General features: G+C 39.1%; 2 protein-coding genes across 4 annotated transcripts; both read left to right on the forward strand.

Moving 5' to 3' along the window:
* Window positions 1–2260: 2260 nt before the first annotated feature.
* On the forward strand, window positions 2261–13696 carry znf653 (zinc finger protein 653). Of its 2 annotated transcripts, none has more exons than XM_077556100.1 (10): window positions 2261–2591; window positions 2747–2796; window positions 3980–4291; window positions 4376–4884; window positions 6662–6839; window positions 8736–8820; window positions 8927–9038; window positions 9105–9219; window positions 9323–9422; window positions 12820–13696. In XM_077556100.1, exons 1-10 carry the CDS (start codon window positions 2296–2298, stop codon window positions 12995–12997), a joined length of 1935 nt encoding a protein of 644 aa, XP_077412226.1. In that variant the 5' UTR covers window positions 2261–2295; the 3' UTR covers window positions 12998–13696. The 2 variants fall into 2 exon arrangements, with proteins under 2 accessions (XP_077412226.1, XP_077412227.1); XM_077556101.1 differs by having other exon boundaries at window positions 8769–8820.
* A 3417-nt stretch (window positions 13697–17113) lies between these two features.
* Window positions 17114–24835, forward strand: tspan34b (tetraspanin 34b). Of its 2 annotated transcripts, XM_077558374.1 has the most exons (9): window positions 17145–17257; window positions 18408–18490; window positions 20584–20752; window positions 21860–22075; window positions 23337–23411; window positions 23493–23600; window positions 23672–23812; window positions 23895–23987; window positions 24365–24835. In XM_077558374.1, the coding sequence occupies exons 2-9, from the start codon at window positions 18477–18479 to the stop codon at window positions 24422–24424; spliced, it is 876 nt and encodes a 291-aa protein (XP_077414500.1). In that variant the 5' UTR covers window positions 17145–17257; window positions 18408–18476; the 3' UTR covers window positions 24425–24835. The 2 variants fall into 2 exon arrangements, with proteins under 2 accessions (XP_077414501.1, XP_077414500.1); XM_077558375.1 differs by lacking the exon at window positions 20584–20752 and having other exon boundaries at window positions 17114–17257.
* The last annotated feature ends 1927 nt before the right edge of the window (window positions 24836–26762 follow it).

Here is a 26762-nt window from a genome sequence, read left to right on the forward strand (position 1 = left end):
GGTACCGTCACTTGGCTACGATGCAGGTTGGCGTGGGTTTTGCAGCATTTTTGCCTGCAGGCCAGATGAAAAGTCATTTTTAATTGAGGTATGAAAATCACCAATCACTTTTAAACCTATACTGTAGGTAGTGTAGGCTTTCTGAAATAAAATAAATAATTAAAATAAATGGGAAAAGCCAAACGGTTTGAACTTTCATTTCAGCCTGGGGCAGGCAGTGCCTACTGCACGTCACTTTGTGTGTGTGTGTGTGTATTAGGGGTGTTAGAAAAAATCGTTTTTGACAATATATCACGATATTACAGCGCGCAATTCTCGAATCGATTCGATATGCGGCCGAATCGATTTTTAAACATACATTTTTTTATAGGAATATTCAACAAAACGTCTTACTTAGGGATAGGATTCACACATTAAGCATGGAAGAATGTTATATTAATGGAACATTAAGCGTTAATATTTTATTTCAGTGCTGTTCAAACATGAAACAGACTGCAACCTGTTTGTTAAATGCAGTGGCTCAGTTATAAGCCTGAATATTCAGATAAATAAATACATTTTCATACAAATCTTACAGTGTACATGTACAAGTTTACTGATTAGTATTTTCTAAATTTGAGTTAAAAAAAATCGCAATATTCAATTTATAGATTTGTATCGGGATTTTTCAGTGACCTATGAATCGTAATATGAATCGCCAGGTACTAGGCAATTCACACCCCTAATATATATATATATATATATATATATATATATATATATATATATATTATCTATATATATTTTATGTATTTATTTATTTTTATTACAGGACACCCTTACCTATGTGACCTTTTTTTCCTTTACGTGTAATGTAGTTTATTGCTTTGAATTTGGTTGCTAGCCTTGCTAAATTTATTTGGAATTGCTTGGTAGTAAGCTGGAAAAACACATCTGGATAAACGTTCGATTTAGGCTAAATAGATTTGGAAGATAATGACTATGCCCTGTTGGAGCCATAAATCAAGTTGGGACTTACACTGTTTTATTTTGTTCTCTATATTCAGAGTTTGATTCTACTTCTTATTCTTTGTTATATAAACAAACTCCCAAGACATTTTATGACAGATTTGATTGTCCATTATGCTCATCTGACAGGCAGCTAGCTGTGACAGCTGCTAGGAGCAACACGGAGCGTCCGAGATTTTGCTCTTTGACAACAATTAGGAGTCGGACATTGCATTGTGCCGGTGCTGGAGAAGTCACTCTGAACTTAGTCCTTCTTCGAATCCGTCTGTGACACAAAGTTTGTGAACATATGCGTTAAAACGTCTGCCATGACAGAAGTTTTACTATAAACTAGTGATGTTCAAATGAAACCGGTAACTCGAAGCGAGCGTCAACCTTCCTGAATCACTGACACTGCTTTGGAACTTGTATCATTCTGCAAGTATCACGTGACCGATGACGTTTGAAGCTTCATACGTCACAGTGCGTATTGACGGCCCGAAACACCTTTGTGGCTGGTGGCCCGGGAAATCACGAACTGGAATTTATGCGGTCCTTTGGCAAAAGGTGCCGTTAAGTTCAATGGTGGTTGTTCTCGTCTGGGTGGTTATTGCAAAAAATATATATAGCACAAGGACACAAAGTTGAATTATTTTGTAGAATTGTTACACTGAAAGCGTCTTGACCGCTCGCTGTCATTCATTTTGTTTTGTTTTTTTTCTTTTTTGGTGTTGATCAGGTTGATCAAGTTTAACTTCTTTCTGTCCCCTTTCATTTATTTTACTTTACTTTGAATTTCAATATTGCTTCATATTGTCTTTTTTCTTTTACAAATGACTGAAATAAAATAATTGAATTGAAATTGAATTGACTTATTTTGTCCACTAGATTCCTATATGTTGCTTTCACTGAAGCACCAAAGCTCCGAATCGTTTTCGGCACGCACAAAGCTTCACCCGCTCATCTACTATAAACCGAATTAAAATGCCGGACTGACATTTCCCGCGTCTGATTACGTCTTGCACATTGGTGTTCTTGTCATTGTGGTCCGTGTGGCAGCAACTGATTTACCAGTGTCCATTACATTCCCGTCATTTTGTGTGTGTTGACTGGGCTGGAATTTTCGTTGATTTCGTCATATTGATTTAATAAATACGATTTAGAAACGTGTTAGATGTTGATAAATTAGGTTTTAATCCGGACACGATGCAACAGAAGCAGTACATTTTTTTCCCTCCTTGCCCCTAAGAACTTCCGGTTAGGAACCCGCACAACTTCCGCATAACAGCATCAGCTGTTGTTGTCAAGATGGCGCATAACCTGGCAGAATTAGAGGATCAATTCGTAGTTGAACCGTCTGGGGACCGAGGGAAGGGTGTGTTAAGGCGATGCAGGGGGAGACCCAGGCTAACAGAGTCAGACCGAGCACAGCGACGTCTTGAATCTCGAAAGAAGTACGACATTCGGAGGGTTTACCTGGGGGAGTCGCACAAGCTCTGGAGTGAGCTCCGAAGGCGCACAAGTCTGAGTGATGCGGGACTGGCAGCGTATTTAATCGTTCTTCATTCCACATTTGGAGAGAAATATCAGCAGAAAAACTCAAAGTGAGCGTCCCTGCACTTTCTTTGGACACCGTCGACACCTTAACATCCTCACCAGTGTGCACACATTTCTGTTCCATACATGCTTTTCATCCATCCATTATTCGAGATGGACCATCTATTCATTAAAATAAAATTAGAAATGTTTTGTATTCCAGGAAAACTATTACCCCAGAGGACCCAGAGGTGTCGGTATATAAGAGAAAAGGTGAGTTACACAAATTACAGTGGCAGGCATTGTATTCAGTACATGGTTATTCTCTGGGGATTTAGATAAATTAATCCACCTCTTAATATCACCACTATCAGATATGCTGATTATTAAGTGGCAACTAGGCAGTGGATATTTTGCCGTGACCGGCAACTCTTGCTAGCGCTAGTTTGCTTTGAACGGCTCTGGTTGGTTAACTGACGGATTGAGTCATGAACTCAGTGTGTTTCCTGCCGCCTTGCTTCACACCATTTCACGAAGTTTTTATTTTGTTATGCCACCAAAGATAGACTGCTATCAACATTATCAGCCTAACCATATTCCTCAGAGCATATAGGGTGTTGTCAAATTGCAGTAAAACAGAAAAGAAAAACAAATGTACAGAGTGGGATTCAAACTCTTGACCTCGTACTTTCGGGGTGACCGTCGTAACCATTATGCTTTGCGCTAGTATGCATTAACTGGCACAGAATTAGTACTTGTAGTTCTCGCACAATTCACAGCAAAATAGTGCGGAGTTGGCGTCACACAGCAAAATAGCCACTTCGATATTGCTTGGTAGATTGCTGTAACAATTTTGGTCTGACCAACCAATCGAGATGGTGGTGAAATTGAAATCACATTAGTTAAAGGAACAGTCCTATTGATAATATAGTTTGAAGATGCTCTGCTGTAAAAAATGAGCACTTATTTTATAGTTCTAGTCTGGACTTAAAAAAAAATATGTCTATTTAAAAAAAATCCACCCAAATTACTCAATGGTAATTTTGTTTGTTTTTTGATGGTTTTTAGGTCACTTTTAGGTCAACAACTGTGACATCAGGTTGACATCAGCAACAAGACATGCCTTTTTCCCCCGCCTATAAACACACAAAAAAAAATGTTTTTTAAAGCATATTGTCAACACAATTTGATGGAACAGTTATTAAATGTACGTTAGTGTGTCTGAATGTGTTTAGACTAGAAGAGAAGGCCCTGGTTTCACACCACTGAGTAATTATACTAACGCAGACAAGTTTAACAAGGCCCCTAAATTGCTTCAAAGCGTGATCAATTCCATGCTATCATCAGTTCAAATATTTTTTATAAATAGTTAATGAATTCATCAATTCTTATGTCCATCCCTAATTAGCATATTTGCAAAACCTTTACTCTTACGTGCCTTTTGCCTGTTTGCCAGTTAAGCGGGAGCGTGAGTCAAGTCTCCAGAGCCTAGTGTGTTGGTACCAGGAGCACTTGCGTTCCTGCCCTCATGAGCCCCAACTCAGAGCTCTGGAGCCCCAGCCCAACTTCTCTACTGCTGCTGTCTGGCAATGTGACTCCGACCATTCATTTGTGCAGCACCTTTTCTCTCCGCTGAGGGAGGCAAGTGAGTCTGAGCAGGAGGAGAGAGAAGAAGGAGAAAGCGATGGTGAAAATGCTGCAAAAACAGACTTGATGGTGCCTAAAAGATTATCAAGCCGGAAGAGAAAAACAAATACCCTGTTAAAAGGTGAGTATTAAAAATGTATATAGTGATTTACCAATTCTTGAATTTCTTGTCAGTCATTTTTCTTTCCTAATCTGCTTTCTGCAGATGTAGAAGAAACATCGGCTGTTTCTGAGGTTCAGCCCACAACCACCAATGAGTTTGAACACACTGAAGCTCTAACACAGCATGCGAGTGTAGAGGCGTCATCCAGTGATGTGTCCCTGACTGTCCCGCCTGTGTGGGAAATGGCGATGGTACTGGAGCGACCACAAGGCTCCCCTGAAGCAATTTTTCACCCCCTCACTTCCGAAGAGGAGACAGAGGATGTGAGGCAAAGCCAAGATGAAAGAGTAACAGAGAAACTTGGAGAAGTGCAAGAAGGAGAAATAGGGTGTGATTACAAGTGTGTTGTGGTAGGAACATCTTTTGCTGATAAACTGGGGAAAACGGATGAGGACTTAGGAGATTCAGTCCCACCCTCCCAGCCGGAGCTGTTGATCTCGTCTCCCGTTCAGGCTGAAGAGAAAGAGGAACTTTTTGACCCTCACACTTTGCAGACGGTGGTGACTAGCTGTGTGATTCCGAACCAGCACACGGCTTTAGAAGGCTCACAGGTCAGTATTGAGCGTGTGTGTGTGTTTATTTTGCTTTTTCAAGTCTTGAGACTACAGCGTTCCCCCGGCTTATATCACACCCACGCTATATCATGTTTTCTTTATGCAGTCATTTATATGGGTTTTTAAAGTATGCAATTACAAGCGCCACGATACGAGCCAGGTGATTTTATTATTTTCCCCTTGACTTGTGAGCAATGTCTTGATATAGGAGTGTGCTCTAGACCAGAGGTCCCCAACCCTGGTCCTCAGGGACCGGTATCCAGCCTGTTTTCCATGTATCCCACAGCCAATACAGGTGGAGATCGTTATCAGCCTTCTCCAGAGATTGCTGATTAGCTGGTGATATGAATCACCTGTGTTGGCTGTGGGAGGCATGGAAAACAGGCTGGATTTCCAACTCATGTCCTGCTATGTAGTTAGCTAGCTTCCCTCCCCAAAAAAACAAGTTCGCAAACGGTTTTATTTTTAGATATACCGGATCTACCTTGATGCCAATGCATGACTTCTTGTCCGGCTCGTGTAATTTCTTCAGCCTCTTGAAAATTCGCATACGGAATCCGGAAAAAATAGAAAGCTTGCGGAAACCTTCCGCAGGGCAGCATGCGATCCGCACCGCACTGCAGCTGGCCTGAATTGACACGCAGACTCAAATGCTTTCTAATCCGAAGCGGCGTTAGTACGGATGCCACTCCGCGTCTGTTCCGCAGTCAGTGTGAATTGGGTTTAAGGCGAGACCTCTTAACCAGGGTTTGCAAACAATGCTTCCCAACATCTACACGGAATGCTCAGTTTTGCTTTTTCTCATACAGCGTAAATGTAATTTGATTCATGTGTCATGTAATTCAGGTATATATATTTTTCCCCTGTAAATCAACCCTTTTCAGCCGGTATTGAACACCCGGAGAAGAATAAAATATAATCAAAATGAGCACACACACATAGGAGCTGCTGTCGGGCCGGGCCGTCATATGCATACTTCCAGGTCACCCCACTAGGCCCCACCTCTTAAAAGCACATGCATGTACACAGATTCTACAATACGTCCAGCATTTCTCCATTTTATGTAGGGCTGCTCGATTATAGAAAAAAAAATAATCTTGATTATTTTGGTAATAATTGAAACCACGATTATTCAAACAATTTATTTTTGGGTACAAAACAAGAAAATGTTTAAACATTTAAAATAGGGCTGCTTGATTATGAAGAAAATATTAATCACAATTAAATTGGTAATAACTGAAACCATGACAATCATTTATTTATGGTACAGAACAGGAAAATGTTGAAATGTAAAAAATATTAAGACAAATACAATTATTTGAAACACAAAATATGCAAGTTCCTTTTGGATGAAACTAAATTTGTCAAATTAGTTTTTTTAAAATAAAAAGGTGCAAATGTATACATTTAAGCAACTCAAACAACTAAAAAAATATTTTTTTAATGATTATGCTGATTTTGTAATTGTGGAGTGTAATAATTGAAATTTCAATTGAATTTCGGCAAATTGCACAGCCCTAATTTTATTTTTACAATGTTTTGTGTTCAAATGCATTTACAATGTGCTTATTTTTTTTCAAACAAGTCTGAATGCGTTCAAACCGAGGGAGAGGTGTAAATCTGTAAAAAAGAAAAGAGAAAGAAAAAAACACACAAATCCTTAGGTGCAGAATTTAATCTAAAGCGGGTGAGTCTGGAACTCATCAGCTACCTTAAATGGGGTAGTACTGTATAATTGAATCAATCTGAGGGTATCCTTAATCTTTGTTGACAGCTAATTATCATAACTGGCCCCACCTATGAGGCTCTTGCATCGGATGGAATTCAGCTCAACATGGGTGATGGTAATGTGGCACAAGACTCCTGTACTGTCACCGGGGACATCACCTGCAACCAAGTTTTTGAGCCTGAATCAAAACTCCAAGCAACAGAAGATGAAGACTGCATGGCAGGTGAGTTTAGTGAGTTGCAGTTCCCTCGGTCCTTTCAAGTGTCCTTGAGCAGGATGCTGAACCCCAAGTTAGTTCTGATGCTATGTCATCAAATTTTTAATGAGCTATGAGCTTACTCCCTTTCCTTTGTAATGAGGCAACATTTTGAAAGTAGCTTGAAGGTACAAAGGTATTATTTTAAATAGTAACAACAACTAGAAGCATTCTTGCAGAAATTTAAATGAGCCCGATTGTTACGTGATGCAAATCTCTGGCGTTGGGCCGAAACCTCGTAAGTCACAATTTGGCAATTTTAAATCTATATTTTTGGTCAATCCATAGGTGTGTGTGTCAATTTGACAAATTATTGACCGATCTAAAGCGTTGAAAATGGCTTGCTCTCTTTTTATTTTGGGGATCTCCTGAAAAGTGACGAATTTGGAGGTACAAGGTTTCGGCCCGACGCCAGCGAAATATGAAATGCATTTGTGAGATATTAATTGGGAGCTTTGGCCCTTCAAAAATGGAAATTCTTACAATGCTAAAAGCTAGCATGATAACCCAAAAGATGCTAACAACCTGTGTATGGTAATCTTAATTACAGTACGTGCCTTGAAGCAACACCTAAGAACTTTCTGTTTTCGTTGATTATGGTGGCACTTTATAGACAAAAATGTTAGTGATTTGCCAGAAGGAAGACCACATTTCCCATGAGGACTACTGCATAGTGTCGTGAAATTTTGATGGAACTGCGAACTATCAAACTGATGGCTATTTATTGCTACCACGCAAATTTCTGATAGCCAGCATTATCATTTTGATTTGAGCATCGAATGCTACTTACTAGTCTAGCAGGAACGGAGCCAAGGCAGCGTCAGTTGGAAATCCTTCCTCGTCTTTGACGTCATGCCAGTGAGTGAAAGCCGGGCACAATGTTGATCCATGTAGCCTCCCTTTTTCTTTTTTCTTTTTTTGTCTCCTTAGACAAAACATTTAGCAAGCAGCAATCGTGCGTAGATGTTCAAATTGACTTCCGTCTTTGTTACTAATGGGGGAAGGGGGAACTGACAAAGGAGGAACGTAAAGTAGTCGCACATTTGTACCGGTAGTTTATAGTGTGGCACACCCTCCTTAAAGTTGCTTAGTGTTGGTAAAAGCAATACAGACCCCCCCGAGGCCATGACAAAGGTACCATTCAACTAGTTGTAAGTCAACGTTTCATCAGAAGAGTTATTCAAATATTTTATGAAGGTTGAAAAATTCCTAAAAGTTGCTTCAATTACATGTTATCGTGCTAAAGCCAGTGATATTATTAGAAGGCTCAGTTAGAATCAGTCAATCAATCAATGCTGACATGCAAGCAGTTGGTATGCTAATGGAAAAGCTAACTTGCTGAGTACAGAAAGTGCTAAGAAAGGTTGATAAGCATTTGATAACAAGCCCTGTAGTTTGTGGTGCTATTTCTAAGAGCTGATCAAATGCCATTATGCCAACATTCTAACAGTTGGTATGCCAAAATATGACAAGGTAGCAACCAGAGTAACAAAAGGCAGCTCACTGAGGAATTTGTCCTGTATTCAGGTACTATACCATTTAATGAAATGCTAACAAGGGAGCAAGTTGAGTAGAGCAAGCAGTAAGGGACATATTTTCATCGTATTAAAGTGCTATTTGTAAGTGGAACTGATCTAATGGTAACATGCTAACAGTTGATTTGCTAACGTATGACAACCTGAGTACCAGAAGCACTTTAGTGGGTAAGGAGCTAAACACTTAGAAGTTATATTTGAATCGGATGGAAAAGTATGCAAGGATGAGATTAATTTATAAGATGTCTGCATGAATTTGTGTATTTCCTATTAGTACTGCAATGTGTTTGGGTAGAATTTGCATTTTACTGTATTCTGCTCTGTGCAGAATTGAGTGACAAGCAGGTGTTACAACCCACAGTTGACACTTTGGAGCTAGGCAGCAGCCGCGGGGTGCAGAGGAGTCTAAGCAGGTTTGTTGGCTGTAAAATAAATACATAAATCTGCATAATAGTTTCAAGTGGAGCTATGTTGTAAAAATATATATATTTTTAAAAATTGTCATCTTTGTCTTGCCAGGTCAAAGAGGAACAGACGAGGCCCAGTTGTTGAGGCTGATGGGATGCTCAAGATGTTCCATTGTCCATATGAGGGCTGCAGTCAAGTGTACGTCGCCATTAGCAGCTTCCAGGTGAGATAACAATTCATTCATATTTAACATTTCAGCTTTAATTTTAAGCACTGACACTTTTTGTAGAATCATGTGAACCTAGTTCACAGAAAAGGCAGGACCAAGGTTTGCCCACATCCAGGCTGTGGCAAAAAATTCTACCTGTCTAACCACCTACATCGACATATGATCATCCACTCAGGTGTGACTACTCTTGTAAAATGTCATCAGGATCAGTAAATCATCGATTTGTTTTCTTTGTCTTGCATATCAAATTGCTAACAAAAAGGGACATTTCTCTCTAGGGGTGCGTGATTTCATATGTGAGACGTGTGGGAAATCATTTAAGCGTAAGAATCATCTGGAAGTTCACAGACGGACTCACACGGGAGAAACTCCTTTACAGTAAGATGTTTATGTTATCGGTGTGGAAGCATGTAACCTTCAAGTTTTCAACTTTTACACAAAAACATGAAGCATTACCACCAACACCAATGATGCTAGTAGACCACATTCTATTTTTTTTGGCATCCTCCAAAATGACCAAAGTTATCTTTATTATACTATACATTATTGTTAAAATATGTTGAAATTGTTCGAACCGGGTTTTATTATGAAAACACAACCTCTTTGTAGGTGTGCAAATATTTAGATCACATAACGGAAAATGGATGGATTGATTTTGATCACCTAATTTGTTGTTTTTTTCTTCCTCCTGCTAAACACAGTAGTAACTACTATAATGTACTGCGGTGGTCACCAACCTTTTTGAAACTGAGAACTACTTGGGTACTAATTAATGCGATGGGCGACTTGTCTGATACACACTTCTGAAATAACAAATTTGCTCAAATTACCTTCAAATCAAATGTTTTTATTGATAATTCGTAATATTTATTATGTGAATACAATTTGTTGATTATTTCTCATGACAATAAGGAAAGAGGTAAATATCAATGTGCAATTTGATTTCAATAGATCACTGTAAGTGTTTACATTCTCAAATGATCACTTCAACAAATATTCCTATACAATCACAATGTCCGATCACTGGTAGGGTATTTTTTAGAACAGGCCCGCAGGCTACTTCATGTGGTCCGTGTGGGCTACCTGGTACCCGCGGGCACCACGTTGATGAATTCAGTTTCAAAACAGTCGCTAACCTAAACACAGAAAAAGCAACAAAGCAGGTTAGCATAAGAAGGTCAATTCAAATGAAACGAAGAGCGTAACTTTAGATGAAACTGTCCGGTTTTGACCCACATAATACGCTTTCACACAGAATATTAACATGATCCAAATATCACTGACTGTGACCTGTGTCCTGCAGACATAATCTCTGCGGTGAAGTAATGTGCTTGCAAGGAACAATAATGCTGAAAGCCTGAGGAAAATTGAGTCACACTTCCAACCTCACTGAATAATTTCTCAGTTATGACAGAAGTCCTTTTTGTCTGGACATTACATGTGGTCGCAATAAGAATCATCTTTAATGGCTATTTAAAAAAAACACACACATTATTGTTGCCATATCATTACTATTTTACTGCATTTCTACAGTTTTGTAGAATGTAATCATAATGATGATCTTAACGATGAATGCTTCTTGCTGAATTTGATCATCTATTAGTTGACGAGGAGTCGTTGCAGCTTTAAACTACAATATTTTAAAAGTTCACAGTTGGTATGCTAATATATAGCAGGTAAGCATCCAGAGGAAAGAAAGCACTAAAAATATAATTAAGGATTTAACTTGCCCTTAACGTGCCCAGTGATCAACTACTGTTGTGAAAGAGAATTCTGTACTGTACCTCAAATGCTAACCTGCTAATAGTTGTTTTGCTAACGTTTAGCAAAATAGCAGCCTGACTGGTAGATCTTTTTTACACAGACTTGAGAGGGTTGCAGTTACTTTGAAAATGTATTCCGACAGTCACTGTAGTTAACTGTTAAAAAAAAAAAAAAAAAAAGTTAGTAATCTAGATACCATAGTATTAAAGCAATGTAACCTGACTTCTTTTAAAGAGCAACTCAACACCCTACCGGACTCTTGCTCCACCCCTAACTATTATTTGAAAACGGCGCCCTATGGGTGTGTTGCCTGGAGGACCCAATGTGGACTTGCATGGACTTGGGCGTGGTGGCTGTGACTGACAGCAGCAGTGAAAACTACAATCTAAATCATTTATATGCTATGACAAGCTATGCTAAATAAACTAACCAAATGCTATGCTAATAAATCACAAACCTGAACATCGATTTAAAGATGTTCGCAAACGCTAATATTCTAACTCCAAGGACAAACAGCCAAATTGTGCTTAGCCCACTGTTTAACCTGAAGATGGCGCCACACAGAAGGTTTTTGCCTCAAATTCAAGCATTCAAATGTCAAAATAACTACTTCATGTACACAGCATTAGTAAACACCTGTTTATAGAGTTATTCAGCAAACAAAGTTCATTAGGTGTTGAGTTGCACTTTAACTTACTTTTGACTTTAATTACACCAACACCAAATGTGCTAATGAAGCGAAAATGTGGATGCCTGCAGCGTTATTTGCGTGGGATGGGGACCAGGTCACGCCTGCAAGTATCAAAATTCAGTTTATAATTGACACCCATTGAAATGCATGTACAGTATTTATATACATTTATAGATAGATAAGAGTGAGCTAGATTGGCAGAGATTGATTGATTCATTGATGCCATGTCAAACAATTGTTAATTGCGTGACTCATGAGGCAAGCTTTTTTCAAGCAGTCCCCGAAGGCAACATTTGCAGTGGTAGCGTAACACCCCACTTCCCACCTCCATCTTACCCACACACACGCGCATGTTTGTGCACACATACACCGTATTTTTGATTCAATGATGACGACGTTGCGTGACCGTGAAAATACACTTTTATCCCAGTCACAAGTATTTGGGGAATTGCATCATCATTGTAACACGCACACACACACACACACACACACACACACACACACACACACACACACACACACACACACAAATCTGATCCAAGTGTAGCCAAGATCCTTTTTTTTATATCTCCTTTGTAGGGGTATAATAAACAGTCCACTATCCCCTTGGCAACAGTTAGTGGCAGTGCTTACTCCACATTAGGCCTATCAATTAACTTAGCTTAGCAAAAAATATTGTCACTCATACATTCTTATTAGGACTGGGTTTAAAAAAAAAAAAAAATCAATATCGAATCGTTTTTCTTTTCAAGCCTGATATCCATTCATAAAACCAGGAATCCATTATTTTAATATCCCGTTTTCCCATCAATTCATAAGAAAATATCATTTTAAAGGCCAATTTTTATTTTTTTGCATTCCACTGTTCTTGAAATTTACTGTTCACGTGAATTTAAAAGTATTTTCTTACATTTATGAAAGACCTTATTGCACTTTAAGACAACTCAGAATCTTTTTAATTTATATTTACAATTATTGAATTAGAATTATAAAAAGAAAAATCATCTCATCCTTCTTGTGTCAATGTTTGTGTAACATGTTACTTTCATTAATAAACTAAATCATTTAACCAGTTACTGCCGCTACAAAATTTAATTTGGAATTTAAGTTTTTATCATGTCCATCCTTGATATTTAAGAATTGATGTTCCAAAATTAACCAGCATTGTATTGAATAACTAATTGTGAATTGGATCAAATTGAAAAAAAGCTAAATCGAATCGATTGAGGAAATTAGAATCAATACCCAGTCCCAATTCTTATTACCGTGCCAACGATCCGTAATCTGCATCATTTTTCTTTTACCGTTGTCATTCTTTAGATGTGAAATCTGCGGCTATCAGTGTCGTCAGCGCGCGTCCCTAAACTGGCACATGAAGAAACACACTCCGGAGGCCCACTACAACTACACCTGTGAGTTCTGCGACAAGCGCTTTGAAAAGTTGGACAGTGTTAAGTTTCACAAGTTGAAGAGCCACCCGGAGAAGCTGTCCTCCTGACGTGTTCACACGATGGCTTCAAGTAAGAGGAAGAAGATTTCTTTTGTTTGTCAAGGTGGATCAAAGGGACGTTCACTTAATTAAACAGCTGCGCCGGTCACAGCAAATTGCAATCCTGGATGCCTGCAAATTGAAGCTCTTCCAAATTATATATATTTTTTAACCATTACATAAGCACCCCAAGCTTTAAGGAAAAAAATATATGAGAATAGATTTTTAAGACACGTGAGAAAATCTTCATTACTTTGTCATGGTGTGTAAGTTTTGATAAAATCATGTTGAACACAAGAGTTGTTCTTCAACTATGAAGACCGATTACTACCAAAATGAATAATGTGAGTATTAAAATAACATTGAGTTATGTAAATGCTTAGTTGAAATTAACAGCAAAAGAGTGTCACAACATTGAGGTTCTGGTTAAGTGTCTGTCTCACACAAAATGCTTTCCGTTAGTGACTAATTAGGTGATGCGTGTTTCTTCAAAGGAATCACAATCTTCATTTATTGTTAATTTTATATTCAGTTGTATTTACAAGTAAATATTGTAGAGTAAATATACTCTTTCTCAGGAAATAATTGTCGTGTGTCAATGTTATAGGCCTAATGTACTGTACAGTGTTTAATTTTTTAAGCTGATGCACTTTTTCTTCCCTGTCAGTCTTCTCACCTGATGATGATGATAAACCATTTTAATACGTGGCCTCCATTCACACTGAAATCATTCTTTAACCAAATGACATTTGACTTGCATCAATGGCTAACAGACGCATCGTGTGTGTGTGTGTGTGTGTGTGTGTGTGTGTGTGTGTGTGTGTGTGTGTGTGTGTGTGTGTGTGTGTGTGTGTGTGTGTGTGTGTGTGTGTGTGTGTGTGTGTGTGTGTGTGTGTGTGTGTGTGTGTGTGTGTGTGTGTGTGTGTGTGTGTGTGTGTGTGTGTGTGTGTGTGTGTGTGTGTGTGTGTGTGTGTGTGTTACATAGTGGGGCCAACATTTCGTGTTTTCGCAGAGTTGTGGGGCATTATGTCAATGAGATGGCCCCACAAAGATAGTAAAACAAACCTGTGTGTGAGAAAGTCACGTTGCCTTTTGAAAATGAAATTCAACAACATAATTTAAATAAATTGTGATACAATATCCTTGGTCATGAGATCCTCGCAGTTGATGTCATACACTAGTGTTCGTACTTGATGTTATAGGTTTGACTTCTTTCTGCCCCCGTTCATCTCTTTTTTTTAAAGAATGAAATAAAAATACTTGCCAACTTTCCTGATTCACGGGCGGGACACCTAATTTCAACCCTATCTCCCACTTGGTTCCCGATTATGTCATTTCTCCTGCTAATCACCTGATTTTACAGTGAATAAACAGTTTACGTTGTAGGGAATGTTTGACACTTTATCTGGCAACATGGTGAGACGGCAAACTTCAAAATAAACTTTACCTCACCAGATAATATGTGGCGATAAATGTCTTGGAACGCTTATATTTTCAATTTGTTCCCGGCAGCGTGTCGTAGCGAAACGGCTGACTTGACCGACGTCAACAACACAACTTCGTGCTGAAGTCACGTTTAATCGCCAATTGAAGGCACTTCAAAAAAGACGTGATTACGCTGACATATGGCGCCTGTTGACAGGGTTAGCAGCAGCTAACTGCGCTAGCGACTAACGGCGTTAGCCATCGGATGACTTTTTAAAGTCAGTTTTATCGATGTAAATGACTGCACACTTTGATGCTGACAGCCTGACACATTTGCCGTTCCTACTGATCTCTTTAGCGAACCGGGCTTACTCAAATGTGATGTTTTAAATTGCAACTATGGTTCTGATGTCGCTTTTTCTTATAGACCAAAATTGATGGGGAGAGATTTGTCTAAAATCTCACTAGTGTTTCTAGAGAGGAAAAGAGTGTGCTGCTAAGCAAAGTTAAAATTTAAGTTAAAAAAAAGTTTAAATGTGTTTTTTGTCTTCAATATTCATAATTGTTCTTTCACCAAGCAAAAATATATATTTTCGATATTTGAAACCCGAGAGAGGACTTCAGCACGCGGCAATATACCGGTTCATACAAAGCAGAACTGGATAATGAAAGAGATGACCAGACATCCGACACCAGGGGTGATCTAGCCATCCAGAATTCGGAAGTTTCCCGAATGGCTGGTCCATTTCCGGGCCGGTGGGCCCAGTCAATATATATTACTTTAATTGGTGCATGTCATCGGCTGCCGTGCGCACTCCCTTCCCACAGCAAGGAACGGCAAATAGTAATTGCTGGATGTTGGTCGAACGTCCACCCTCTCCCCCATCGATGAATAGGATTGTAAGATAAGACTTATGCTAGACTAGATATATGCTACGTGCACTCCACTAAAATGGTAGGCAGCAGTGAAAAGTAGTGGCAGAGAAGTTTAACAGTTCATTTACAAGAGGCTGAATAAAGTGTGTTGGGAAAACAAAGGGGATGAATAGCGCAAAAACTTTCAAAGAGACTTTTTTTTTTAACTAGGCTTTTGCTGACTTTTAGCGCAGCAGTTGGCGTGCTCCACTTCCAAGCCAGCAGCGAGATGTTGGCGTGGGTTCGAATCCCAAGTTACACATTTGCCCCCAATCCCTCCTTTTTTATTTTTTATTTATTGTTACGTGGAGCACCTGCCCCTCCAAAGGTCACTGCACACCTCTGATGGTTAATAATGTGTAATGTGCCGCTTATGTAAAGCGCTGGCTCAAGTGTGGGTGTGGACAAAGACATGTCACATAGTCATTCAGTGACTGATACTGAACCTTTCACTCTGTATGACATTCGACGGGTCTTAACGATACTTGTGTTAACGGAGAATATTGGGAATACTGCCTGCATGTGTTGTTTACTTTGCCAACGCCACTTCATAAATGACTTATACATGTTAACTCGCCGATGACAAAGCAAATTAATTTGTTTCCCTCTCATATTAATCATTTATATCATTTTCAGTTTAGTCGGTTTCACTCCGTCACTCTCGTTCTTTCATCACAGTGTGAAGGTCAGTTAAAGTCATTCCCCAAAGGAAATACAATGCCCAAGTACAAAGGAAGGACTTTCACTCTCTGACTTCTCACATCCACATTTTGTTTCATTATTCTTAAATTAATTATGTAATAATACATACATAATAGATCATTTTAAATTTGTGATGTAAATACAAATATATTATTACAGCTGTATCAAATATATTGCCTTTACAAAGACAATGTTTAGTTTTGAACAACACTGTCAGTTACAGTATTTGAAAAGACACTAGTCAGGTTTCTATTCAAATGTTTAGAAATTTTTATGCGAATTTTGTGAAAATGCGCAAAACATTTTTGTTTTAAGAATCAGAAACATATGCTGTATATATATATATATTTTTTAAATGAATACATAAAACAGTTCACATTTTTTATTAGACAGAAATACCTGCAAATACACAAATTTAACCATCAAAAATATTTGCTGTCCAGTACATTAGTTATGTTTTCTATTGGATTTTTCAAAAGCCGCGGTCATTATTTACAGTAATGATATACAGGTATACAATTTTACTTGATTTGTATTTAACCCATGGCTTGGTCAGAACCAACAAAAAGCCAAAAAATGGTCAAATAACGGCCAGGGGTTAAATAGAACATTTTAATTGTGATCAATATGTTTCCTCTTCTAATTGGTTGCGGAAAATCGCATTGTTCTACTGTCTTCTATTGATGTCTGGTGTCCATTTGGACTCTAGTTGAAGTTACCAAATGTAGTTTTTGCGGTAATCAACAAAGTTGTCTGATGAGTACGTCAAAAGGTTCATGGGTCGCCTCCCAATTGCCACTCGTTCCACCAATCCTGAATTTTTCAATCTTTATTGAGCCAAGGCACATCATATATAAGTGAATGCGTTACATTGGCTTCTTGCAAATCTTTGTTTTGAAAATGTCTCTTGACGACTAAAGTTTCCACCCAGGTGATCCCACAGCCTCCTCCCCCGGGGGTAACAAGCACCAGTCCAGCTCCATGGTGATGTGTTACTCAGCGGCTTTGGTCACGCCTACCTCCCCCCCTCCCTCTTCAGTACTGCACTACTTAGAAATGAACTCAAATAGCTGGTGACAATCATCAAAAGCTCTGACACAAGTAACCGCACGAATAGACTTTTGCCTCACAATTTTCTCCCTTGCCTTCCATCAACTGGAGTCGAGGAAGAAACTCCCTGTAGGTGACCTGACTTTAGAGTACTCGCTTGGATTGTTTTTCTCAGAGGTAAGCATGACTTGAATTCACTTGAATTGTGTTAATTTTGGTTTGTTTATGATTAAATATACCGCCTATGAAGTCATTCTTTAGCCTTAGCTAATTATTTCTCTCTTCCTCTTTTGAGACCGTTTAGGATGGATGTGACTTAATGAGACTAGTATGATCTCCATAGAGCAGGGAATGGGGTAGCATTTGAACATTTGCATGTGTGCAGCTTTAATTTGCATTGGATGCAGCCTGACTCCATGAGGAAGAGGAGTTTGATTAGAAATGGGGAATCAAAGCAACTGTATGAGCATCACATGGCACTAACCTCTGACCACCAAATGTATGATTAACTTGATGTAGACCAGCGGGCTTACCAAGCTGACAAGTTTTTGTTTCACTAATTATTCTTGTATGTTAGACATTATAATGAGTAAGGGGGCAGTGATACAAAACTATTGAATGAGGAAGTAATCGTAAGACGATCACGCACAAAGAAAGGGGTTGTCTTTTGTCATTCTCGGCAAGGATAACAGTTCAAGTGTTGTCTGACACCACACAAAGGCCCAACTGGGAGGTCACCACAAACAGAAGGTCACGCTTTTCTAACACTGAGACAAGATGGGATGTCAGGAGATGATGTACAAAGATTTAGAAAGAAAACAAAACAATTCAAACTTCTCTCATCACACATCTTTTTCAAGTGCCAATTTAACAGAACATGCATGACTTGCACTGCATTACCGTTTGTTGTTTGGGTAATTCATTTGTCAGAAACACTTCTCCCGAAAATCAGCTGGTAGACTTCCTCCTTGGTTTAATTTTAAACCAAACAAAGCCGCCAGACTAATGCATGTAAGCTGATATGTTTGTTCAATGTCATGCAGGATGAATTGAAAAGCATGTTTGAGTTGCAAAGGTTATTATGTTCAGGATGTTTAAAGGATGGTGGGGAAAAAAACAGCAGGTGTATTTTGTATCTTGAGCCGCACCCCTGTTCAGCGCTCCCACTTGAAAGAGCTTACAGTCTCTTTAATGTGCCATAAGTGAAGTGTATTACAATGTTGTTCTGTTGAAAAGGGGAAATTGAAGTAGATATAAAAATCTGACCGCAAACTTGTTTTTGTGATTGCTGGCCAACAACATGCTTGTGTTTTGTTCCTTTCTGCAGGTTGGACACAGCGGCTGCGAACCAAAATGGGATGCTTTGGCTTCCTCAAGTTCATGATGATTGTTTTCAATGGTATTATCTTTGTAAGTTGATGCTTTTAATACTTAAAGAGGAATCTGAAGTATAAGATATGGACTGCATCTAATGCAAAACACATCTTGAATGCATACAATTTATGAACACATTACATGTACCTGTGCTGCAAATGAATCACTACATTAATAGGGTAACACTATTTAATTTGAAGCTTTAGTTATGTAACTATACACACACGTACTCATCGTACTCATTCTTTTCAAACTATATTTATTTGAATACATTCCAAAGACAAGACATACTGCAGGCCTTAAGCCCTATAATGTTCAAACTGATCAACTTGATTGTTTTTAAAAATGTTGAATTTCAAGTCTGCAACCAAAAAAGCTTGGACACGGGCATGTTTACAATGTGTTACATCACCTTTCCTTTTAACAGCACTCAATAAGCTATTGAGAACTGAAAACACTAATGGTTAAAGCTTTGTAGGTGGAATTCTTTCACATTTTTGCTTGATGTACAACATCAATTGGTCATCAGTATGTGGTCTCCACCTACATGTTTTGTGCGGCATAATGCGCCACATATTTATTTTTTATTTTTATAATGGGAGACAGGTCTGGACTGCAGGCAGGCCAGTCTAGTATGTGCACTCTTTTACTATGAAGCCATGCCGTTGTGGTTTGTCATTGTCTTGCAGAAATAATGAGGGGCATCCATGAAAAAGACGTTGCTTAGATGGTAGCATATGTTTCTCCAAAACCCGTATGTACCTTTTAGCATTAATGACACCTTCACAGATGGGTAAGTTGCCCATGCCATATGAACTAACACAGTCCCATACCATCACAGATCCTGGCTTTTGAATTTAGCATCCATAACAGTCCAGATGGTTATTTTCCTTTTTGGCCCGAAGGACATGACGTCCACAATTTCCCAAATCAATTTGAAATGTGGACTCGTCAGAACACTTTTCCTTTTTTAATCAGTCCATCTTGGATGAACTTTGGTCCAGAGTAGCCAGCGGCATTTCTGGGTCTTGATACATGGCTTTTGCTTTGCACAATAGCATTTTAAGTTGGACTTTACGGATGTTAGAACGTATTTACTGACTTTGGTTTTGTGGTGGTGGTCCTGAGCCCATGTGATGATTTCCTTTACACATTGATGACGATTTTTGATGCACCGCCGCCTGAGGGACCAAAGGTCACGGGCATTCAATGTTGGTTTTCGGCTTTGCCACTTTTATGTGCAGTGTTTTGTCCGGATTCTCCCAACCATTTGATGATATTACGGACCGTAGATGATGACATCCCTAAATTCCTTGCAATTGTATGTTGAGGAACATTGTCCCTAATATGTTTGACTATTTTCTCACACACTTGTTCACAAAGAGGTGAACCTCACCCCATCTTTGCTTGTGAATGACTGAGCAATTCAGGGAAGCTCCTTTTATACCCAAGCATGGCACCCACCTGTTCCCAATTAGCCTGTTCACCTGTGGGATGTTCCAAACAGGTGTTTGATGAGCATTCCTCAACTTTCTCAGTATTTTTTGCCACTTGTCACCGCTTTTTTGGAGCATGTTGCAGCCATCAAACTCTAAATTAATGATTATATGCTAACAAAGTTGATCAGTTTGAACATTAAATATCTTGTCTTTGTAAGATATTCAGTTAATTATAGGTTGAACATTATTTGCATTGTTTTTATTCATGTTTGGGTGGATAGATAGTTTGACACAACGTCCCAACTTCATTGGAATTGGCTTTATACTTTTTTTCATTCTCTGCGGATGACATAAAAGAATGTACATATGGATGGATCTTGATCTATTGTGACAGTAGGAATTTTCATTGGGGCAAAATTGGAGCATCAGTGACACAGACAAATGTGAACAGGGAAAATTAATGATGGTGACCCAACGGTTTTGGAGAAGCAAGATATTCCCCACCATTACACCCCTCCTCCCTCCTTATTTTTTGGGGGGATAATTTGTGGTGAATGTGTTTTCTTTTGCCTTCTGCCTAAAAACCACCATTGCTTCTGGCATTCAAAAATTATCTGTGCATTCTGAAAAAGCACATATTATACATATTTTTTCATTGTTATCATAAGGTAATGTAATGTTTTTCTTTAGGGAATTCATCATTTTTATAACAAACATGCCTGAGCCAATGCTAGATAGCTTGTGGTGGAAGGAAAGAAGGAGAGGGAAGGATGGAAGGAATGAAGGAGCGAAAGAGAAAGGAGGAGAGACAGACAGACAGGAAGAAGAAATGTTTTGTTGTGCCAAGTTATCAAAACAGGTATTGTATATATCGTTAGACATTTAGATATTTTTGTACTTAAGTACATTTCAGTATGTACTTTTTTTCCTATTACTTTGTAAATGAGCCAAATCAGTGCTTCTTTTTTTCAACCAGTATTTGTGTACTTTTGCCACCTCTGCAAAATGAAGTCTGCATGCCTAAGGCAATGACCATAATAAAATGATCTATATTATAGTGGTATGTTATTAGGGGAATATGTATTTGTGATACAAGCAATTAAAAAAAATGAAATTGTAATGAAATGTAATTTTGAAATAACCCAAGTATCTTCAGCAGAGTCGTAGCGGTTAACATGATACAAAGCCCAATTCTAATGAAGATGGGAAGTTGTGTAAAAGACAAAGAAAGATGGAATACAAGGATTTGCAAATCCTTGTTTCAACCTATATTCAATTGAACTACTAAGACAAGATATGATTTTCAAATGTCACCCTCATCAAAAAAAAAAAAAAGTGGGAAGGCTGGTACTAGACTGGCGTGCCTGCAGTCCAGACCGGTCTCCCATTAAAAATGTGTGGCGCATTATAACGCTTAAAATACGACAACAGAGACCCCGGACTGTTAAACAGCTGAAAGCCGAATATCAATCAACAATCAGTGTCCTCAGTTCCCAAACTTTCATTGAAGGTTGTGCAAAGAAAAGGTGATGTAACACAGTGATAAACATGACCCTGTCCCAGCTTTTTTGAAACGTGTTGCAGCCATAAAATTCCATGTTAATGGAAAACAAACAATAAAGTTGATCAGTTTGAACATTAAATATCTTGTCTTTGTAGTGTATTCAATTAAATATAGGTGGAATGTGATTTGCAAATCATTGTATGTTTTAATTGATGTTTAATATGTACCAACTTCATAGGAATTGGGGTTGTAACAGGCCTCCTTGGGCAAAGTATGGAGTACAAATATAAAAAGTCATCTGAAAAAGAAGATTCCCAATTACAAATAACAATATACTTTCTTACTTCCCCAATGCAGATGTTTTGACACCAATTTAAGATACTTACTAGGTTTAAAAAAAACAAACAATAATAATAAAATAAAAAAGGTTACTATAAACTTTTCCATTAAACTGTCCCACAGTTGGCGGGTGCAGTCATCCTGGGTGTTGGCATCTGGGTGAAGGTGGACAGCGGTTCCATCTTGGGCTTCCTCGGGATGATTGAAAATGCCCCCACAGAGCTCAGCCAGGTGCTCAATGTGGGATACCTGCTGATTGCCGTCGGAGCACTTCTCGTCATCATTGGTTTTCTCGGCTGCTGTGGGGCCATCAGAGAGAGCAAGTGCATGCTATTGCTGGTAAGTGGTCAGATATACCTTGTTGACTAATTTTCAGGGGATGTTGCTATAAGTGGGTCTGTTGTTTGCCAAAAGTTGCTAAATGACATTACCGTTGCATGATGTCATTATTAAGAACATTAGGAACATTAAGAATACATATTCACATGAGATTAATTAATCATCACTTGTTTTTATTTCTAAAACTAATTTAAACAAATTATAAATTATTTTAATGAATTCCGTTTTGAGTTTGAGTCCCTTTTAAAAATTTGCCAAAGGTTTCCTAACAAATTTTTCAGTTCACAACTATTTTGTGCTGCCTCACATTTGGGTGCAATTTCATTGTTAACCACAAGGCGGCAGCACACTTCATTAGTTTGACACTGTATAAATTGTAAATCTAGTTGTATTGCGGCAGCACGGTGGTTGACTGGTTAGCACGTCCGCCTCCCAGTGCCGAGGACGTGAGATCGAGTCCGGACTTCGGTCTTCCTGGGTGGAGTTTGCATGTTCTCCCCGTGCTTGCGTGGGTTTTCTCCGGGTACTCCGGTTTCCTCCCACATTCCAAAGACATGCATGGCAGGTTAATTGAACACTCCAAATTGTCCATAGGTGTGATTGTGAGTATGGTTGTTCGTCTCTGTGTGCCCTGCGATTGGCTGGCAACCAGTTCAGGGTGTACCCTGCCTACTGCCCGAAGCCAGCTGGGATAGGCTCCAGCACCCCCCGCGACCCTTGTGAGGAAAAGCGGTCAAGAAAATGGATGGATGGATGGATGGATAGTTGTATTGCATTGAGTCTACAAAATTTTAGTGGTCTTACAAATTTTGTATGACGATGAAATGTTTAATACAGCATTCCAAATATTTTTCTTTTGAATAATTGTCTTGCAATGTGAGAGCATACAAAATAGTACCATTATTTTTAGTGTATTGTAATGATTTTTTTATTCGCTCATTTACGGGTGTTTTCGAGGCCAAGGTTTAAAGGCAAATTTCTTAGAACTCCTTTCTCATGTATCAATGTAACAATGAAGTATCAGGAGTTGAGACAGGACTAGTAGTTACTTTATTGATTACTAAGTTATGAAATATGAAATGTGACCTGTCTGGTCCATTAGTAATAATGACCACTGAAGTAGGCTAGCATGCGATGACAAAGTTTCCGATTCCCTTATTATATACACAGTTAAAATAATTGTGATATTGTTTCTTCAATGTGATCACGTGTTTTATTACAAATCCAATATGACCTATAACATTGCCATATTTTGTCCTAGTTCTTCATCATCATCTTGCTGGTCTTCCTAGTAGAGGTTGCTGGAGCTGTGGTGATTTTGGTGTTTAGACCTTTGGTAAGTTGACACTAGTATATTTCCACACTGAAGCTTGTTTCTAGCTGGCCTCTAGTATTTGGATACGCAATGTTTGTACAGGCCGAAGACGTATTCCGAAGGTTTGGCACTGCGGCAGTCGAGAGCATCAAGAAGGACTATGGGAGTAATGCTGACATCACTGGACTGTGGGACACTACAATGAGCACAGTGTGTAACACTGATGAACAATTGCTCACTATGGAAGGGTTGTGTAACATAACCTGTCTTTGTTTCCTCAGTTAAAATGTTGTGGAATCTACAACTCCTCAAACTTTGTGGACTCTCCATATTATGTGGACAACAACAATCAGTACCCGCCTCCGTGCTGTCCAGATGCGAATAATAAGCCCTGTAATCAAACAGTGATTGACAATTTCCCGGTATGGGCTCTAATGGTATTCTGAAAACAAAAATAGCACCCGCAGTATGATCAAGTTGTACCTCACTCTCTACTGTTCTCAGGCGATCCCCGGTTGCTTCGTGAAGTTCACGCAACTGATTGATGACAACACAATCGTGATTATTGCTGTGGCACTAGGAATTGCAGTACTTGAGGTATGAAAGTGCTTTTTTTTATTTTTATGAAATGTATACTTTGTCTAAAAGTCCATCTGAATTATAATTTCACATTTTGCTTGTGTAGTAAATATACTAATACTACATTGGACTTAATTACCCCATAATAGGTTATTGTAGGCCAGATATTCTTTAACCTATCTGTTCTACAGTTCTTAGGATCCAATGATATTTTAAACATACTGTAACTAGAAGGTTTTTGCATTTTTCTCTCCAAATTTTTGTTTAAAAACAAGTATTCTACAGTACAGTACTCCTTTGTGCAAGAGCCTTTTAAATGAGGCCTCATTCATACTTAATAGTATTGGCCATTCTGTTTGCTCTTCTTACCAAATGTACTGTATGTGTCTCTGCAGTTATGTGCCATGACTGTTTCCATGATCCTTTACTGCAAGATCGGTTCAAGGTCAGCCTGACAGCAAAAGTCGACAGCACCGGAAGGATAATTTTAATAGTGCTACTTTCCATATTGCTTGTTTAAAAAAAAACCCGACTGCTTATGTACAAGAATGTCTAATCTGCTCAATCACGAGGTATAGGACGGTATGACAAAGCTATTTTAAACATAGGAAAAAAGGAATGAGTAAATGTGACTATGCCATTCAACAATGATACTGCAGATTGATGCTAGTGATTATTTATTGTGTCTTTCCAGCCTTTGACACACGACAAGGAATTACGTGACGACTGATATTGTAATAATGACATGGAGGTTTAAATTTATGTTCGAGATTTAAGATGGTACTTTGCAATATAGCTATATAACTATGAAATTATTATATGTTGTATTCAACATGATTAAATTTTCAAATAAACATTTATCTAGAATGGTGCATGTTTGAGCTTCTTTCATTGAGACGATCTTCCTATTTAAAATGGGGGATGTGCATAATTGGAATGGGAAGGAGAACAGGTGATAAAACTTAAAATACCTCAGATTTAGTTTAATTATGTTTTTTAGATGAGCAAATAAACATGATCAATATGAAGTGAAGTTTCATTGGATTTACACTTTAAAAAGATGACTATTGAATATTATTTAAATTTAGGGGAGATAATATTTTCAAAACAATATTTCAATCCTCAATAGTTGGTTGGATTCCCTTTTCCTTAACCACTGCTTCGATGCGTCGTGGCATTGTCTGAGGGTCTTGAAAGTACGGGCTTTATTGATTCTTGCTGTCAAATCTTTGTTTTTGAGTCTAGTGGCCCTCATTTTCCTCTTGATAATACTGCATTACAAGAGGAAAACAAGGGCCACAATATAGTACTATATGTATACATTTGTACGCACGCACACACACGCGTATATACACGTGTGTACGCACACACGCGTGCGCGTATACACGTGCGTACACACACATGCGTGCGCGTACACACACACGCGTGCGCGTATACACGCACGCGTATACACGTGTATGCGTATACACGTATATACACACACACGCGTATACACGTGTATGCGTATACACGTATATACACACACACGCGTATACACGTGTATGCGTATACACGTATATACACACACACGCGTATACACGTATATACACACACACGCGTATACACGTGTATACACACACACGCGTATACACGCGTATACACACACACGCGTATACACACACACGCGTATACACACACACTCGCACACACGCGTATACACACACACGCGTACACACGCGTATACACACACGCGTACACACACACACACGCGTACACACGCGTATACACACACACACGCGTACACACGCGTATACACACACACACGCGTATACACACACACACGCGTATACACACACACACGCGTATACACACACACGTATACACACACACGCGTATACACACACACACGCGTACACACGCGTATACACACACACACGCGTACACACGCGTATACACACACTTGCGTATACACACACACGCGTATACACACACACGCACGCACGTGTGTACGCGCGCACACGCACGTGTGTACGCGCGCACACGCACGTGTGTACGCGCGCACACGCACGTGTGTACGCGCGCACACGCACGTGTGTACGCGCGCACACGCACGTGTGTACGCGCGCACACGCACGTGTGTACGCACACACGCACGTGTGTACGCACACACGCACGTGTATACGCACACACGCACGTGTATGTATTGTCAGTAGGGTGGGGGCTTTAGGACCTAGATGCAGGAAGGCAGAGGTGCAGTCCAAAAAAGAGGTTTTAATTTCTAATCAAAAAGCTAACTTCAAAGTGCAAAATAAACGGAACTAACAAAACATGAAGCTAAACATGGCAAAACAACTTAGGCAAAACTAACAGCATGACATGGATCCTGATAAAGCAAAAAGGTCAGCGTGACGTGGCGAATGACTTACGACAGTGGCAACAACAACAAAACATGAACTTGAACTATGACTTGGGAGGGAACAAATAACAGGCAGCATGACATGAGGAAAGACGTACAAATCACAATGAACCGACATAGACAGGGGGGAGACAACCGACTAAATACACCAACACTAATGACGTAACAAGACACACCTGGCTGAGGGCACTGATTGGATGACACATGAGGGTAATGGGGGACACAATCAGGGTTGACAAAGACACCAAACAAGGAAGGGCAAGTGACCTGAAACGAGAGGAGTCAGACTTTTCACAATAAAACAGGAAATGACAAGACAAGGGGAAAACACAAGCTAAACATGACGGAGTAAACAAGACTGAAAATAAACATGACAGAACCCCTCCGTCGAGGGACGG

This window comes from Vanacampus margaritifer, chromosome 2 (genome assembly GCF_051991255.1).
Source record: "Vanacampus margaritifer isolate UIUO_Vmar chromosome 2, RoL_Vmar_1.0, whole genome shotgun sequence".
NCBI classification, from domain to species: Eukaryota; Metazoa; Chordata; class Actinopteri; order Syngnathiformes; family Syngnathidae; genus Vanacampus; species Vanacampus margaritifer.

What these genes read in the sequence shown, in the direction of transcription:
- tspan34b (XM_077558374.1), top strand. An exon ending in GGGACACTACAATGAGCACA is followed by an intron (nt 23,601 to 23,671) that starts GTGTGTAACACT and finishes TTGTTTCCTCAG; the next exon opens with TTAAAATGTTGTGGAATCTA. An exon ending in TAGGAATTGCAGTACTTGAG is followed by an intron (nt 23,988 to 24,364) that starts GTATGAAAGTGC and finishes GTGTCTCTGCAG; the next exon opens with TTATGTGCCATGACTGTTTC.
- znf653 (XM_077556100.1), top strand. Translation starts at nt 2,296, where the DNA reads ATGGCGCATAACCTGGCAGAATTAGAGGATCAATTCGTAGTTGAACCG. An exon ending in GTCGGTATATAAGAGAAAAG is followed by an intron (nt 2,797 to 3,979) that starts GTGAGTTACACA and finishes CCTGTTTGCCAG; the next exon opens with TTAAGCGGGAGCGTGAGTCA. An exon ending in GTGCAGAGGAGTCTAAGCAG is followed by an intron (nt 8,821 to 8,926) that starts GTTTGTTGGCTG and finishes TTGTCTTGCCAG; the next exon opens with GTCAAAGAGGAACAGACGAG.